General features: G+C 41.0%; 1 protein-coding gene across 8 annotated transcripts in view; it reads right to left on the bottom strand.

The window, feature by feature from the left end:
• Positions 1-15012, bottom strand: part of RASGRP3 (RAS guanyl releasing protein 3 (calcium and DAG-regulated)) — a 118173-nt gene that overhangs the window by 29945 nt on the left and 73216 nt on the right. For 7 of the 8 annotated variants that reach the window (XM_010829836.1, XM_010829835.1, XM_010829839.1 and 4 more), the window contains 8 exons: positions 13881-14071; positions 12531-12633; positions 10626-10688; positions 9744-9875; positions 8189-8336; positions 6527-6700; positions 6005-6121; positions 2246-2521 (listed from right to left, as the gene is read on the bottom strand). In XM_010829836.1, the coding sequence (XP_010828138.1) occupies positions 2246-2521; positions 6005-6121; positions 6527-6700; positions 8189-8336; positions 9744-9875; positions 10626-10688; positions 12531-12633; positions 13881-13950 (1083 nt within the window). In that variant the 5' untranslated portion in view covers positions 13951-14071. Of the gene's footprint in view, positions 1-2245; positions 2522-6004; positions 6122-6526; positions 6701-8188; positions 8337-9743; positions 9876-10625; positions 10689-12530; positions 12634-13880; positions 14072-14160; positions 14196-15012 lie in introns of all 8 variants that reach the window. The other variant, XM_010829838.1, reaches the window with a different exon arrangement.

Below are 15012 nucleotides of genomic sequence, written 5' to 3'. Positions count from 1 at the left end.
AATGAATGAAACGTGAAAAGTGAAAGAGAAGTCGCTCAGTCGTGTCCGACTCTGATGCCTGCTGCTGCTGCTGCTAAGTCGCTTCAGTCGTGTCCGACTTTGTGCAACCCCATAGACTGCAGCCTACCAGGCTCCTCCATCCATGGGATTTTCCAGGCAAGAGTACTGGAGTGGGTTGCCATTGCCTTCTCCAGAAATATGATGCCTGGTGGCTTCTAAATTTTCCTTCAATTTCTGAGACAGAGAGATAGCTAGAGATTGAGGTTTTTTCCTTTTTCTTTCCTTCTCAGCAAAAACCCAATTATTTCTTAGCTTTTACCTCTGGAATTCAGATTTTTCCATCAGCATCCCAAAATTTCATTCAAAACCCTTTAAGATTTCTCTGTCATGATGTTGCTTGCTGCATTTACAATTAAAAATTATTTCCCCTACTCTATCGTTATCTTTTTTCCAGATGAGAAGCTGCCCAGGTGTAGGCACCTGCTATGTGAAGCTATCCTCCACTGAGGATAGGGAGACAGTCTGAACACAGACACCTGAAACCTCGGCTACACCCTGAGACTGGTCTGCAGACATCACCTGTGTGTGTGGGTTTACACAGTCTGATTGGGGCTACAACTCTGGTCACTTATTCATAGAAACAGATTTACATGGCAAATGATTAATAAATGCAGGTGCCTGGATGATTGTGAGGTTCCCCCCACACCCAGTGAGAATGTCTGTGTGTTTATTATTTGTCACACAATCTGAACCCCAAGAGATTTGTGTTTCTATGTGTTGGCCACTTTTGCTTTATACAAAGAAGGCAGTTGCCATTATTGCCTACACCTAGGGGGTCAACTCTTTGGTAGACAATTCTGTGTTCTAGGAACAGTGGGTGAGAAGGTCTAGGAACCACACTCTTATTCCAATGCAGCAGCCCTAGAGGATTTAGCCCTTCAGAGCTTCAGAGGGATTGTTGTTTTCATTTCCTATGGCCGTTGTAAGGAAGTAGTTAATTCAGTATTGAAGCCAAGTTTCAAATGTTACAGTGTCATAAACCCAAACAAGGAAGTTACTCCTCCACTTGTTTCAGCTAAGCTGAGAGAATTTGCTTATGCCTCTTTTCCCCCCTTACAAAGAAGCAGCCAATGGGAAATATTCTCTTCTACACACCTGTGTATCTAAAAGTGCTAGGACCTAGAGACCAGCTAACTGTGTGTGCCACTAATACTAATAAAATGATGAGAAATGGGTTACTTTCTTCCGACCGACATCATTCCTAATTATAGCGTTCAGTTCATCTGTTGAGCCCCTACATATGCCAGGTACTATGGAAGGTGCTGGGGACACGCTACGCATAAGGCAAGTAGACAGAAAAAAAAAACAAATCTAATGTCAAGTGTTACCTCCTATAGATAAGAAAGTACAAAGTGCGAGGGCACACAGGTGACAGATGCATTACTGCTTTGGAGGGAAACAGAATGCTCCCTGAGAGCATCTAAATAAAGAGAGAGGCATTTAAATTTAAGCTAGTCATCGGGTGCCAGGGGGAGGGGGGCGGTGGGATGGAGGGCTAAGGAAAGGATTTTCCAAGAAAATGCAATGGCCAGAAAGTAGAAGGCAGCAATTACTGGTAGAAGGTGTAAGCCCCATACTCCTCAAAGGCAGGTGTGATGTGGGATCGGGTGATCAGAAATGAGGAGAGACTAAGAGTCAGAAAGCAAGTCCTGAAGGGCCTCCAGGGCCAGACTGGGAGGTGCCTCTGGTGGTTTGGGGAGGTTGGTGGGAGTGGGGGCAGGGAGATCTTGGAGGAGGTTCCTGCTTTACTCCAGGCTTCAGCTACAGCTATGCGGTGAGGATCCAGAGAAGCCAGTGAGCTTCTCTTGAACCTCACCTCCCAGGGGATGTGTGTGATGCAGGACTAGATTAGTGTGATTCAGGATTGTGAGGCCCTGAGGACAGAGCTGGAGGGCCTCTCTAAGAACTCCAGAAACCAGAGCTGCGGGGGCAGAGACTGGGATCCTCAAAGCAAACGGAATTTTCTTCGCTTGGAGATCATATTTAACAGTTTGAACTTACGCAGGTTACAGGTGTGGCTTCCCCACCCTTCCTCCTTTGAGATTTCTTTCCAACCACTGACCCCACATCCCACCCCTCCCCTGCCCTCATTGTGAACTGCTGGCGGGAATCTTCCTGCATCCCCTGGGAGGTGAGGTTCAAGCTCCAGTCTATTGGAGCACAAGCTCCAGCCCATTGAACTCACCGTAAGCAAGTTGATCAAATCCAGGTTGGGTTCCAAGTGGTGAGAGGCATTCTGCAGGGACACCAGTTCACTCAGGGTAACGGAGAGCTGGTGCATTTTCACAATGTTCACTTTGTTCTCCTCTGTCCAGTCTGGGAAAATGACATGGACTGCTATCAAGTCTTTCAAGTGGACGCCAAGGATTGGGATTTTGAAGCCGTCGCAGTCTGCAAAAGCCTTGCGGTAATTACAGTAATTGCCATTGGAGGAGACCAGCTCCATCATTTCATTCCAGTTCTGAGAACAGATGGAAAAGTAGATTTTCAAACAGCCTTCCCTTCTGCCCACCCCCAGGCCCAACAGTGTGTGGCTAGGAAATTCCTCTGCTACCAAGAGAAGTATTGATTGCACCAACATTGATGCAGGGAGATACTAACCAGGAAAAAGAAAGTTAGAAAACCTGACTATGAATTGGACAGCCTGTTCCATTCTGCTACAAAACAGAAATAGCCCACATCTCTGCCTACCTACTAGGGATATTGAGATGTTAAACTGAATCATTATATAAGTATTTAATAATTCATGGCAATATTATAATCCAAAAAATAAGCATATATTATATTTAACATATGCAGTATATTAGAATTTCCTAGTTCCAAGAAAGTTGCATTCAAGATATAACTTGAAGGGCACAGGATGGGGGCAGGAACAGTCATATTGATGTGTGAGATAGCTGTGGTTTTGGACTCTGCCGCTAAGAAGGTGACCTTAAGCAAGTCACTTCACTTTTAGGGACATTAGGTTTCTTTTTCTGTAAGAAAGAGGAGTTTGAATAAATAATTTTTCAATATACACTGCTGGTTCCAAGCCTCTATGAGCCTCCATTGAATTATCTTTTTTTTTTTCAATTTTTTTCCATTGAATTCTTATTTTCACATTTAAAATATGTTTTGCTCTCTACTGGAAATTCAGTACTAATCTAAAGGGAAATGAAACACATAATGAGCCCCATTATACTTGAAATGAGTACAGTGTTTGAGGTCAGTCAGCAGCGCTCCTGTGGCTTAAATTCTCCTGTTCATATGAACAAGTTATTGTTGGTTGTCTAACAGCAACCAGACCTTCCTTACAGACCCTAGCTTTGACTAGTATACTCTTTCCCATGTGTCTCAGATGGAGCTGTTTCCATGCCCAAGTCCAAGCATAGGTTCTGATCTACCATGACATAATTTCATCCCTCTGGTTTATGATTGGTTCAGGAATAAGAGTTAAGCCAATCAACATGTTGCATTCCACTGGATACTGTCATTGGCCCAGGGGTGGGCATGTGATTTGAGAGGGTCCAATCTGCCTAAAAAAGAAGGTCTTTATTCCAGGGGGACAAAGCTAGAGAGAAGTTTTCCCTATGTCCAACTTTCATAAACAAAAGAGCAAAATTTTTCCATTGTTGCAGACAACCCAGTCAGGAGGGAAATCAGTCTGATGAAAAACAAAAACAAAAACCTCACACTCAGAGGAATCCAGAGCAGTTGAGCCAGCGTTCTGGTCAGCCCGTGCATGGGCTTGGCCTTGCCTCGGGACTTTCCAGGTATGTGACACAATCCATTTCCTTATTATTTAGGCAATTCCAAGATTTTTATTCTAACTTATAGCTGAAAGTGTCCTCACTGATACAGCAAAGTACACTTTTACAGGGAAATCTTTTGATAAGGATGAAATGTTCTTTTTCGCTCAATAAGGAAAAATTTAATTGCAGTCTGGAAAAAGTTCAGTTTGGCAAACAATCATTGCTTTAAATTATTTTTGTTCCTGGAAACTCAGCTATAAATCTGGAGGCTTTCTATACAAAAGATTTCTTTCTGTCCCCTCCCTCTTCTTTTGTATCTTCCACCGTGTTGAATCCAGTTCTATGAAGAGAGCCAGTGTTTAATGACTTCATTTGAGGAGCGGATAATAGGAATGATATCTGTCTTATTTGCCTTGTAACCTTCATGTATTTCACAATACCTATCAAATAGTAAGCACCAAATACATATTTATTGAATATTTACAACTACAATATGTTCAGTTCAGCTGAGTTCAGTCACTCAGTTGTGTCTGACTCTCTGCGACCCCATGAATCACAGCACACCAGGCCTCCCTGTCCATCTCCATCTCCCAGAGTTCACTCAAACTCACATCCATTGAGTCAGTGATGCCATCCAGCCATCTCATCCTCTGCCATCCCCTTTTCCTCCTGCCCCCAATCCTACCCAGCATCAGAGTCTTTTCCAATGAGTCAATTCTTCGCATAAGGTGGCCATAGTACTGGAGTTTCATTCCTTCCAAAGAACACCCAGGGCTGATCTCCTTTAGAATGGACTGGTTGGATCTCCTTGCAGTACAAGGGACTCTCAAGAGTCTTCTCCAACACCACAGTTCAAAAGCATCAATTCTTCCGCACTCAGCTTTCTTCACAGTCCAACTCTCACGTCCATACATGACCACAGAAAAAACCATAGCGTTGACTAGCCGGACGTTTGTTGGCAAAGTAATGTCTCTGCTTTTGAATATGCTATCTAGGTTGGTTATAACTTTTCTTAAAGGAGTAAGTGTCTTTTAATTTCATGGCCGCAGTCACCATCTGTAGTGATTTTGGAGCTCAAAAAAATAAAGTCTGACACTGTTTCCACTGTTTGCCCATCTATTTCCCATGAAGTGATGAGACCAGATGCCATGATCTTCGTTTTCTGAATGTTGAGCTTTAAGCCAACTTTTTCACTCTCCACTTTCACTTTCATCAATAGGCTTTTGAGTTCCTCTTCACTTTCTGCCATCAGGGTGGTGTCATCTGCATATTTGAGGTTATTGATATTTCTCCCAGCAATCTTGATTCCAGCTTGTGCTTCCCCCAGCCCAGTGTTTCTCATGATGTACTCTGCATATAAGTTAAATAAGCAGGGTGACAATATACAGCCTTGACATACTCCTTTTCCTATTTGGAACCAGTCTGTTGTTCCATGTCCAGTTCTAACTGTTGCTTCCTGACCTGCATACAGATTTCTCAAAAGGCAGGTCAGGTGGTCTGGTATTCCCATCTCTTTCAGAATTTTCCACCGTTGATTGTGATCCACACAGTCAAAGGCTTTGGCATAGTCAATAAAGCAGAAATAGATGTTTTCCTGGAACTCTCTTGCTTTTTCCATGATCCAGTGGATGTTGGCAATTTGATCTCTGGTTCCTCTGCCTTTTCTAAAACCATCTTGACCATCTGGATGTTCATGGTTCACGTATTGCTGAAGCCTGGCTTGGAGAATTTTGAGCATTACCTTACTAGCGTGTGAGATGAGCGTAATTGTGTGGTAGTTTGAGCATTCTTTGGCATTGCCTTTCTTTGGGATTGGAATGAAAACTGACCTTTTCCAGTCCTGTGGCCACTGCTGAGTTTTCCAAATTTGCTGGCCTATTGAGTGCAGCACTTTCACAGCATCATCTTTCAGGATTTGAAATAGCTCAACTGGAATTCCATCATCTCCACTACCTTTGTTCGTAGTGATGCTTCCTAAGGCCCACTTGACTTCACATTCCAGGATGTCTAGAATATGTTAATGGGGCTTAAAAGCATTTGTACTGAACACTTGCTGCCACTTCTATTCTGTTTTTCCAGGAGGTATGGCCATAACCTCCTATTGTCTAAGAAGAAAACTTTCCCCTTCTGAGTGACATTTGTTAGGATCATCCTACCTCTAAACAATTTCTAAGCAAACTTTTTACTTGGGATTATGATCTGGTTCACTGTACCTTTGTAACTTCTGAAGAAAGATGAGAATGGGTCTCTTTGAGCCGGGAAATGGAACTATGACTAAGGCCTCCCACCACTGCCATCAGGGTGTTAAAATTTTTGAGCTGAAGGAGTTTCTGCAATAAAAAAAATGTTAACTTCAATACTTTGTAACAATTTTTGAATTATTCTCACCTTTTGGCAGTACAGATGAAGTCATGTACAATTTTAATAATAAGGATGTAGGAAAAACAATATCAATTCAAAATGAAATACAAACGAAACTCTAGAAAAATGTACTAGAAACACTAGAAAAATATACCAATCCTCTCACAGAAAATAGCTACATTAAATACTTCCAAGTGTTGCCAATTAAAAGCAATCTTCTTGCATGAGAGAAGTATATTTGTTCATTAGACATTTAGTAGTTTAATTACCTTCTACATTGTGAATTTCAAATTTCTTCAATGACATTTCTCAACCAAGTGAATGAATATCTAGAATGCTTTAAGAATCCCAGTCTAATTAACAGACATACATACCTTGGCAACATTGATAAACTTTGTGATGACTTCTGCTCTCTGCTGAGGAGTTGGTTTGCTAAGAACCATCAACTGGACCCACTTAGAGATTCCATTAAATAAAGCAATAGATCTCTCCAAGGTTGGGTTATTCTCCAGGCAGCCATGGATGACATAGCTTTGGTAATCAGTGAACTAGTAAAGCAAGAATCAGAGACTCTGAGTTATAATGGAGTCTTTGAAAAATCATAAATTAGAATGTTTCATGGAAGAGGTGAGACACTGTTTCACAACAACATCACTATTTCTTTCATTTCACACTTACATGGCATCTTACACATATGAATATACTATGAATAATGACTATATCTGTACCTTTAACATGCTGTTTCACTGCATTTCACTCTCCCATACACAGACACACAATTATTACACACCATAGTGTTGGTGAGGAGAGCAAGGGACAAGACTCAAAGTCACATTCCAGTGAGTCCTAAATTTGCTGGATCTTAAGATCCACATGGGGCATTTGCTAAAACACTGGTTTCAGGAAACCTGTTAGACCTAAAGGATCACTGTTCCAGAGGAATAATCTAAGAATCTCCATTTTTCACCCCTACTGGTGATTCCAATGGTTGGGCAAGTTTGAGATACAATGGCATGCATTAAAGAAGAGGAAATGAACATAACAATCATAATTTCAAGTCAGAATAAGCTTGCAAAATTGTTCTCAAGAAAAGAGAAAAAAAAATAGTAACTGAAGTAAGGCCACTCTTTTGCAAAACAGATACATTTTCTTGAAGTCAGCATGGGAGTCATCAGATATTAATATTAATACACAAGAGCCTCCTATCATATAAACAGAGCACGAGGTTTCCTCTCATGGCCTGCCTGTGGGGTCTCAAAAGGTCCTCTCCAAGCAGGATTACTTAGTGAAAAGAATCAGTCTTTCAGAAATCCATACTTCTGACCTCATGTTTTTCTTTGCAAGCAATAATGTAATTCATTCTTTGGCATCTTGGAAAAGGAGTGACATGCCCAAAAGTTGGTGAGACAAAGACAAAAGCTACTTGTGAACAATTGTGGAAATAGTATAACAAATGGAAAGTGAGTGAGTCGGTGGCTAGGAAAAGACCACAGTCGAAAGGAAGAAAGGGGTCATAGAGAAGGAATTCTATCAAGACAAAGAAAGAAAGAAAAATTTAATCCAAGATCTCCATCCCTGAGAAAGAAACAGCCTAATGTTAAGATTCTTCAGAAAGCTTACAGTTCTTAATTTCAACCTATACCCATAATTAGGCATTTATACAAATCCCAACCTAAATAAATATTTCTTCCCTCCCAAATGAAGGGCCCAGCCAAATGTGTTCACTTGGGAGACATCAGTGGAGCTAAATAAACCTTGAATGGTTAAATCTCCACCAAGTATTTAGAAAATCATGCTTTAATCCTATGAAAGAAGACATTGAAAATAGCGACAGAAATATAGCTCCTGAGCCATAAAAGAAAGACAGGATAATATTTATCTTTGGTTAAAAGGGATTGTTCCTGTGAATTAAGGGCACTTTTCCAGAGGAGCACAGTGACAGAGGCTGCCAACAGTTCAGAGTATGAAAATGCAGCTCTTGGGAAAGTTGGCATGGAGGTTGTTATCCTTGGAAGAATAAATGTCCAGTTTCTTACTGAGATCCTTCTAAAAGATTTATGCTCCAGAAAAGTGAGGTGCTCGGCCAATTCAATGGGCTCCAGATGGTCGAACAGCAGACAGGCTTTTCCCTTCTTGGATACTTTTTTTCTCTGTGTGACTCTTCTCATCCAGTCATAGGAAGGACTATGAAAGAAAAGCAAGTCTGGTCAATGTGCTGAAAGCCCATTGCACTCAGTGGAAGTTATTAACCTACTGACTCTCTAACTCTTGGCCTGCTTCCAGGGGCTTGTGCAAAATACACACCCTGCCCTTCATGTTTGAAGAGAAACCCACTGACCCATTGCCAATAGAACATAATCTTCAAGTTGTTTCTCCAGACAGGGTTGGTTTGCATGGATTCATCCAGAATCTCTTACTTGGTCTTTCTTGTGAGCAGTAAGGTCTGAATCATGAGGGATTTTGTCAATATATAGTTGGGATGGAAACCACCAAAATCCATATGGTCAGCAACATATGGATTATCTGAAAAGCTTGTTATAAAAACAGAGGCCTGGACCTCACTACCAGACATTCTGACTTACTAGGAATGAATAATCTGAATAATCTATTTTTTAACATCAACATTTATCAAACGCTTGATGTCCCAGGCACCACTATAATCACAGGTATTAACTCATTAAATCTTCACAACTCTATCAGGTAATACTATTATTACTTCCATTTTAAAGATGAGAAAAAATAGGCACAAAGAAGTTAAAAATTTATCCAAGCTCACATAGCTAGTAAGTAGAGGAGTTGGGCTGAATAATCTATATTTTTAACAACACCCCTAATAATCCCAGGACCATTCACCATGGATCACTCTTGAAGAAGTATTTTAGGAAAGAAGACTAGAGTATGAATGCCTAGGACACAAAAGTATATATATTTTCAATATGGATAATAATACTTAAAACCCTAAAATAGCTTTATCTATAAAGTTAGCTAGTAATATAAAATGCTAGCCTAATTAGCACCAAGTTCCTAATTACTGAGCTGATCAATTCATGGCACAGCTATGGTCCACATTTGCACAGCCTCAGGCCGACATGAGAAGCACCATGGTACAGAGCATCTCGAAATTGAATGAGCATATGTATCACTTGGGAATCTTACTAAAATGCAGTTTCCAATTCTGCAGCTTTAGGGTGGGGCATGAGATTCTATGTTTCTATTGAGCCCCCGCCCCCAACTAATGCTGGAGCTGCTGATCCACAGAACACAGTGGCAAGGGCATAGGAGACTAGATTCAGTAACCAAGTACTGAGCATTTTTAGGTGTCAAACACTTTCACATATTATCACATGTACCTCTTGGGTGCTCATTATAACCCCATGAGAAAGGTACAATTTCTACTTCACAAACACAGAAATTGAAGCTTGGAGAGATAAACTGTGTCCAACGGGACTGTGCTCTTCGCAGCAAAGCTTTCCTCAAAGAAGCACACCTTGGTTCTGAACAGGTATGGATGGAGGTCAAGTGGGATCATCACTACTCCCTCCCCCAAAAAGCAGACTCATCATATTTGAAAGAAGCTTGCACCATTCTTACATGCTGGATATGTCGATGAGACTGGTGTGTTTCTCGTATCCCAGTTGACTAGCTACTTCCCGGAATTCCTCAGTCATACGGATCAAACCGAGGTCCAAATTAAACTCTGCAGGAAATTTCACAATCCAGTACCTAAAAGACATCAAGTATGTTTGACAACCAGAAGATTTCAAGCTAGATCTCTGTGGAAACTATGGTGTCATTTTACAGATTACATTTAACAATGTTTGAAGACCATACCTCAAATTAGCAATCTCTTATCCCCCATCTATCAGGTTGAGTCTTGCTCTTTCCTGCTTCAATCAAGGACCCAAGTCCACCACTCCTACTTTGAGAGTCTCTTTCTCTCTAGAACCACAGCTGAGAAGAAACCCTTCTCCCAACTCATGGCAAGTAGGTGGGAATGTGTACAGTGAGGGAGTAGAAAAAAAATGAATGCACTCTTTCTCGGAGCTGCTTTCATCCCCTAAACACACTGACCAGTGCTTAATTGTCCAAAAGAAAGATAAATTCTATGTCCCCAGCAACAGAAAGTGAAAGTGAAGTCGTGTCGGACTCTTTGCGACCCTATGGACTGTAGCCTACCAGGCTTTTCTGTCCATCGGAGTTTCCAGGCAAGAGTACTGGAGTGGGTTGCCATTTCCTTCTCCAGAAGATCTTTCCGACCCAGGGATCGAACCCTGGTCTCCCGCATTGTAGGCAGACGCTTTCCTGTCTGAGCCACCAGGGAAGCCGCCAGCAACAGAGGAGAGCCATTTTTAATGAAATCAACAAAAGGGGGACTTGAGTCCATTTTACTGTCAGATTAGGTCTGTAGTTTGGGGAAAAGAAAACTGTCAATAATTCCAGAACCAGAAACAAGACAATTAAGTTTGTAAGTACCTCATGAAGTAGCAGATCTTTAATCGAAATTCATCACAGCTTTCTCCACTGGCATTTCGATAGGTACACTAGTTAAGGGAAAAAATCCTTGGACGTTGTTTCCTTTGCACAGATCTGTGGCTGTTTAATCAATTTAGATGAATTCCTAAGAAGAGGACTATACTATTAGGGTGACATGGATGTTCAAGTGGGGAGAAAAGTGGGTTCTGATGACATCAGTGCTAAATTACTAGCACCATATATTATTGCTCTGAGATGTATTTTTTTGGTCTGGAAGAGAAGCCACTTATACAGTGAATTTTACCTTCCTGAGCACTTACCAAATGATGACTGTCAACTGTAATGACAAATGTACTACTAACTATAGATAATTTAAAATGAATAGTACATAGAAGCACCATTTTAGCCAAAAAGATTTTATATGTAGGATTAATGGAATATGTAAGTACTCTAATTTCTTTAGTATTTGAAAATGTTATCATTTTGGGGTATAGTAATATACACATCTTGCTGTTATTTAGTCTCAAGTCTATTTATTCATACTTTTTAGCTAATATTTACTGAGTTCATGCTATATGCCAAGTACCATGGATATGCAGCGAGCAGGCAATCCAAAGAGAGGGAAAATCTAGAGAAATGTGAATTCACAGGTGGTTTCAACTCCCATATAATCTGTACTTTCAGATATTAAGCTTTACCATGTCTAAATACCCCTTTCTATTTGTGTTTCATATGGCAGTGGACATAATGATGATGAGAATACTGTCTGTGGGCACATTTTGTGGAAAGTGTTTGGACCCTAAGGAGGGAATGGGGCCAGACTAACATAGTTCCCTCCATCCTTCTCTACATACCACCTTTCAATAGCAGGACCGGTGGAACCCTGGGACCACAAGGTACTAAGATATTGTTCATTTCCAGGGACCTCTGTTCAGGGTGAATGTTCCCTTCTCGTCTCTAACACCTACTCCCTGTCTGAGGTTGGGGGGATGGTTGATGATGGAGTGAAGAAGTAGAAAGTGGAGGAAACTTGAAGGAAGCAAATGGAAGCCAGCTAGCCCTAATTACACTCAATGGCCCCACTCCCTCTCAGGCTCTCACTGATCTGCCCTGCAAGGCTTCTCACTCATCTGCAGGACCCCTGGGCTTGCAGCAGGCAGACTACAGGAACCTACGTTAGCAATTATATAATAAACATTAGATCTCAGGGACTAAAACCTCCTTATAAGTATGTGACTATTTCGTAGCCATTTTTCAGTCATTTGGCTTCTAACCACCTTTTACGATTGTACCATGCACAAAAGTGGTGGATTGCTAAAAGTCCTTATTATAGAATGGGGTTTCTAACTATGGTTATTTCCTTTGCCTTTATATCAGAAGAAAATCTAAAATTAATGTCAATCAACAGATTATAATAAACCTGCTAGAATGTTCCTTGTGTCTCACCAGCAAGGGACGATGTGAAAATTTAGGTGGTGTTTATGCCTGAGCCAGATCATATTATTCTGGCTGGCATTTCCATATGTCTAAACTGTATCCTCTAGGTCTACCATTCTGCCTTCCTAAGAGGAATAAAGTAACTCTTGAATCAGTGTTAAATATTCTTTCATTATACTAATAGCAGAAATGTTAAAGACAAGTTAGAAACATTCAGGCTACAGCTCCTGTTTCATTTCATATCAAGTGGTTATTTTCAAGTAGAGCCAAAACATTCAGATGGATAATCAGCTATTTGGTCAATCATCTGAATGTTTTGTCTAGACATCTATATATATTCACAAAACAGCTGGATAACTGACTGAAGACTGTTTATTCATCTTAATTTACTGGCTTTGGTTAGACACTTCATCTAAGTACAGAACTTGATTTATGATTGTAAAAATTACACAGTAGTTAAAAAGATATATGCAGAGAAGTTTTTCTGCCAATTCAGTGGAAGACAAATACCATCGGTGCATGAGTAGAACTATTCTTGGCAAATAACTATTATTCAGCTCTCCATTGTCATCTGTTAAAAAATAAAAGAAGATTAAGAGGTGAGGAGACAATAGCACATACTACTTTTCTCTTTGTCTAATATCAGCAGAGAAAGATTAGTGTCAAAAAGTTCTTGTAGACCCAATTATCATTTTCCTCCTACTTCTGGTATTTCCTTGCAAATTAAGTGGGTAGGTCTCATCCTTCCTCTGGTGTACAGTTGCCAGGTTTCACATATAAAAATACAGGAGATTTAGTTAAATTTGAATTAAGGCAAACCACAAAGAATTTTTTAGTACAAGTATGTCCCATGCCCTATTTATGACATACTTATACTAAAAATGTGTCTCATCTGCAATTCAGATTTAACTGATCATCCTGTATTTTATCTGGCAACCCTACTCTGTCTGGTTTAACTCTTCCTAAAACAATCAATTCAACAAACAACTTCTTTGTGATTCTATTTGTAAAAAGAATAATCCAAAATGCTATGGTAGTTAGACAACATGAAAAGCGTATAGCTGTAAAGTCTACAACTTTGGAGGAGATATAAGACTTATAGACAAACATAGAAAGTAGGATATTGTGCTATTCACACATGTCTAAGCCAAAGGACCAAGAAAGGATCACAGCAGCATGTATCATGTCCATGAAAAAATCAGAAAGGGCTATGGTGAGTGGAGGAAGCAGTCAGCATTCCTGACTGGGGAGTAGAGGAATGATACTATGAAGATTCGAGATGACACCTTAAATGAGGCCTGAAGCAGAATTTCAATGAAGGAGTATGATAAAGGCATAAAGGCAGAAAGATGCAGGGAATGTTCCAGAAATATTAAGTGAACAGTATGTCTGGGTATTAGCTGTGGACAGTAAAAGGAAGGAAATGCATGGGGCAATGATACTGGGGAGACAAACTGGGGTTAATAAAAAGGCCTTAAATAACAAGGTGCGTGAGTGTGTGCTAAGTCGCTTCTGTCATGTCCAACTCTGTGTGACCCCATGGACTGTAGCCCGCCAGGCTCCTCTGTCCGTGGGATTCTCCAAGCAAGGATACTGGAGTGGGCTGCTATGCCCTTCTCCAGGGGATCTTCCCAACCCAGGGATCGAACCTGCGACTCTTACGTCTCCGCACTGGCAGGCGGGTTCTTTACAATTAGCGCCACCTGGGCAGTCCCAAATACCAACGTATGGAGATTGACTTCTGTTCCACAGCAACACTTGCAACTGAACTGGGGGAGGTAGAGTAGCAAGATGTACAAAAGGGAGAAAGGCTCCTACCAAACATCTCAATGCAAGTGCTCAGCAGCTCATCTAATGTCGCTGCTTTCCCAAGTCCACTTGACCCCATGGTTATGCGCCGCCGTCAAAAAACTAGGGGCATTTTCAACGTCATGCAGATCATCTCCATAACTATGCAAGTGGGTGATGTTTGTGCTTAGAGGTGGTCTCTGTCCTAAAGTCTCAGGGCTCTAAAAAACAAGAAGAAAAAATATCAGACTAGAGTTCTGCCAGACTAGTTAACATATCTTTAACTAGAGTTAAAGCATGGCTTTCCTACCTGAAAAGATAATGACTTCCATTTACTCTGTATTTCTGCAAGAAAATTATCAAAGTGATAAGAGATTGTGTGAATCACCATGATGGCAAAATGCCTGCGAAACTATTCCTTAGCATGTATGATGCTCTGAGACCATGGGAATGTGTGTGTGTGTTAGTCACTCAGTTGTGTCCGACTCTTTGTAACCCCATGGGCTGTAGCCCGCCAGGCTCCCTTGTCCATGAAATTCTCCAGGCAAGAATACTGGAGTGAGTTGCCATTTCCTTCTCCAGACCATGGGAATGTTCCCTATCAAATAACATCTTGTTTTTCAGTTGAAAAGAATTTACAACATTTTACAATTTCTTTATTTTCTTAAGTGATAAAGACACTCAGGAGCATATTATCATAAACATTCAGTTCAGTTCAGTCGCTCAGTTGTGTCCGACTCTTTGCAACCCCATGAACTGCAGCACGCCAGGCTTCCCAACTGCTGGACTCTACCCAAACCCATGTCCATTGAGTTGGTGATGCCATCCAACCATCTCATCCTCTGTCGTCCCCTTCTCTTGCCCTCAATCTTTCCCAGCATCAGGGTCTTTTCCAATGAGTCAGCTCTTCGCATCAGGTGGCCAAATTGGAGCTTCAGCTTCAACATCAGTCCTTCCAGTGAACACCCAGGATTGATCTCCTTTAGAATAGACTGGTTGGATTTCCTTGCAGTCCAAGGGACTCTCAAGAGTCTTCTCCAACACCACAATTCAAAAGCATCAGTTCTTCTGCACTCAGCTTTCTTTATAGTCCAACTCTCACATCCATACATGATTATTGGAAAAACCATAGCCTTGACTAGACAGACCTTTGTTGACAAAG

Source organism: Bison bison, unplaced genomic scaffold (assembly GCF_000754665.1).
Source record: "Bison bison bison isolate TAMUID 2011002044 unplaced genomic scaffold, Bison_UMD1.0 scf7180017864508, whole genome shotgun sequence".
Classification (NCBI taxonomy): Eukaryota; Metazoa; Chordata; class Mammalia; order Artiodactyla; family Bovidae; genus Bison; species Bison bison.
Note: the sequence above shows the minus strand (reverse complement) of the source record. Positions and strands in the feature narration are given on the sequence as shown.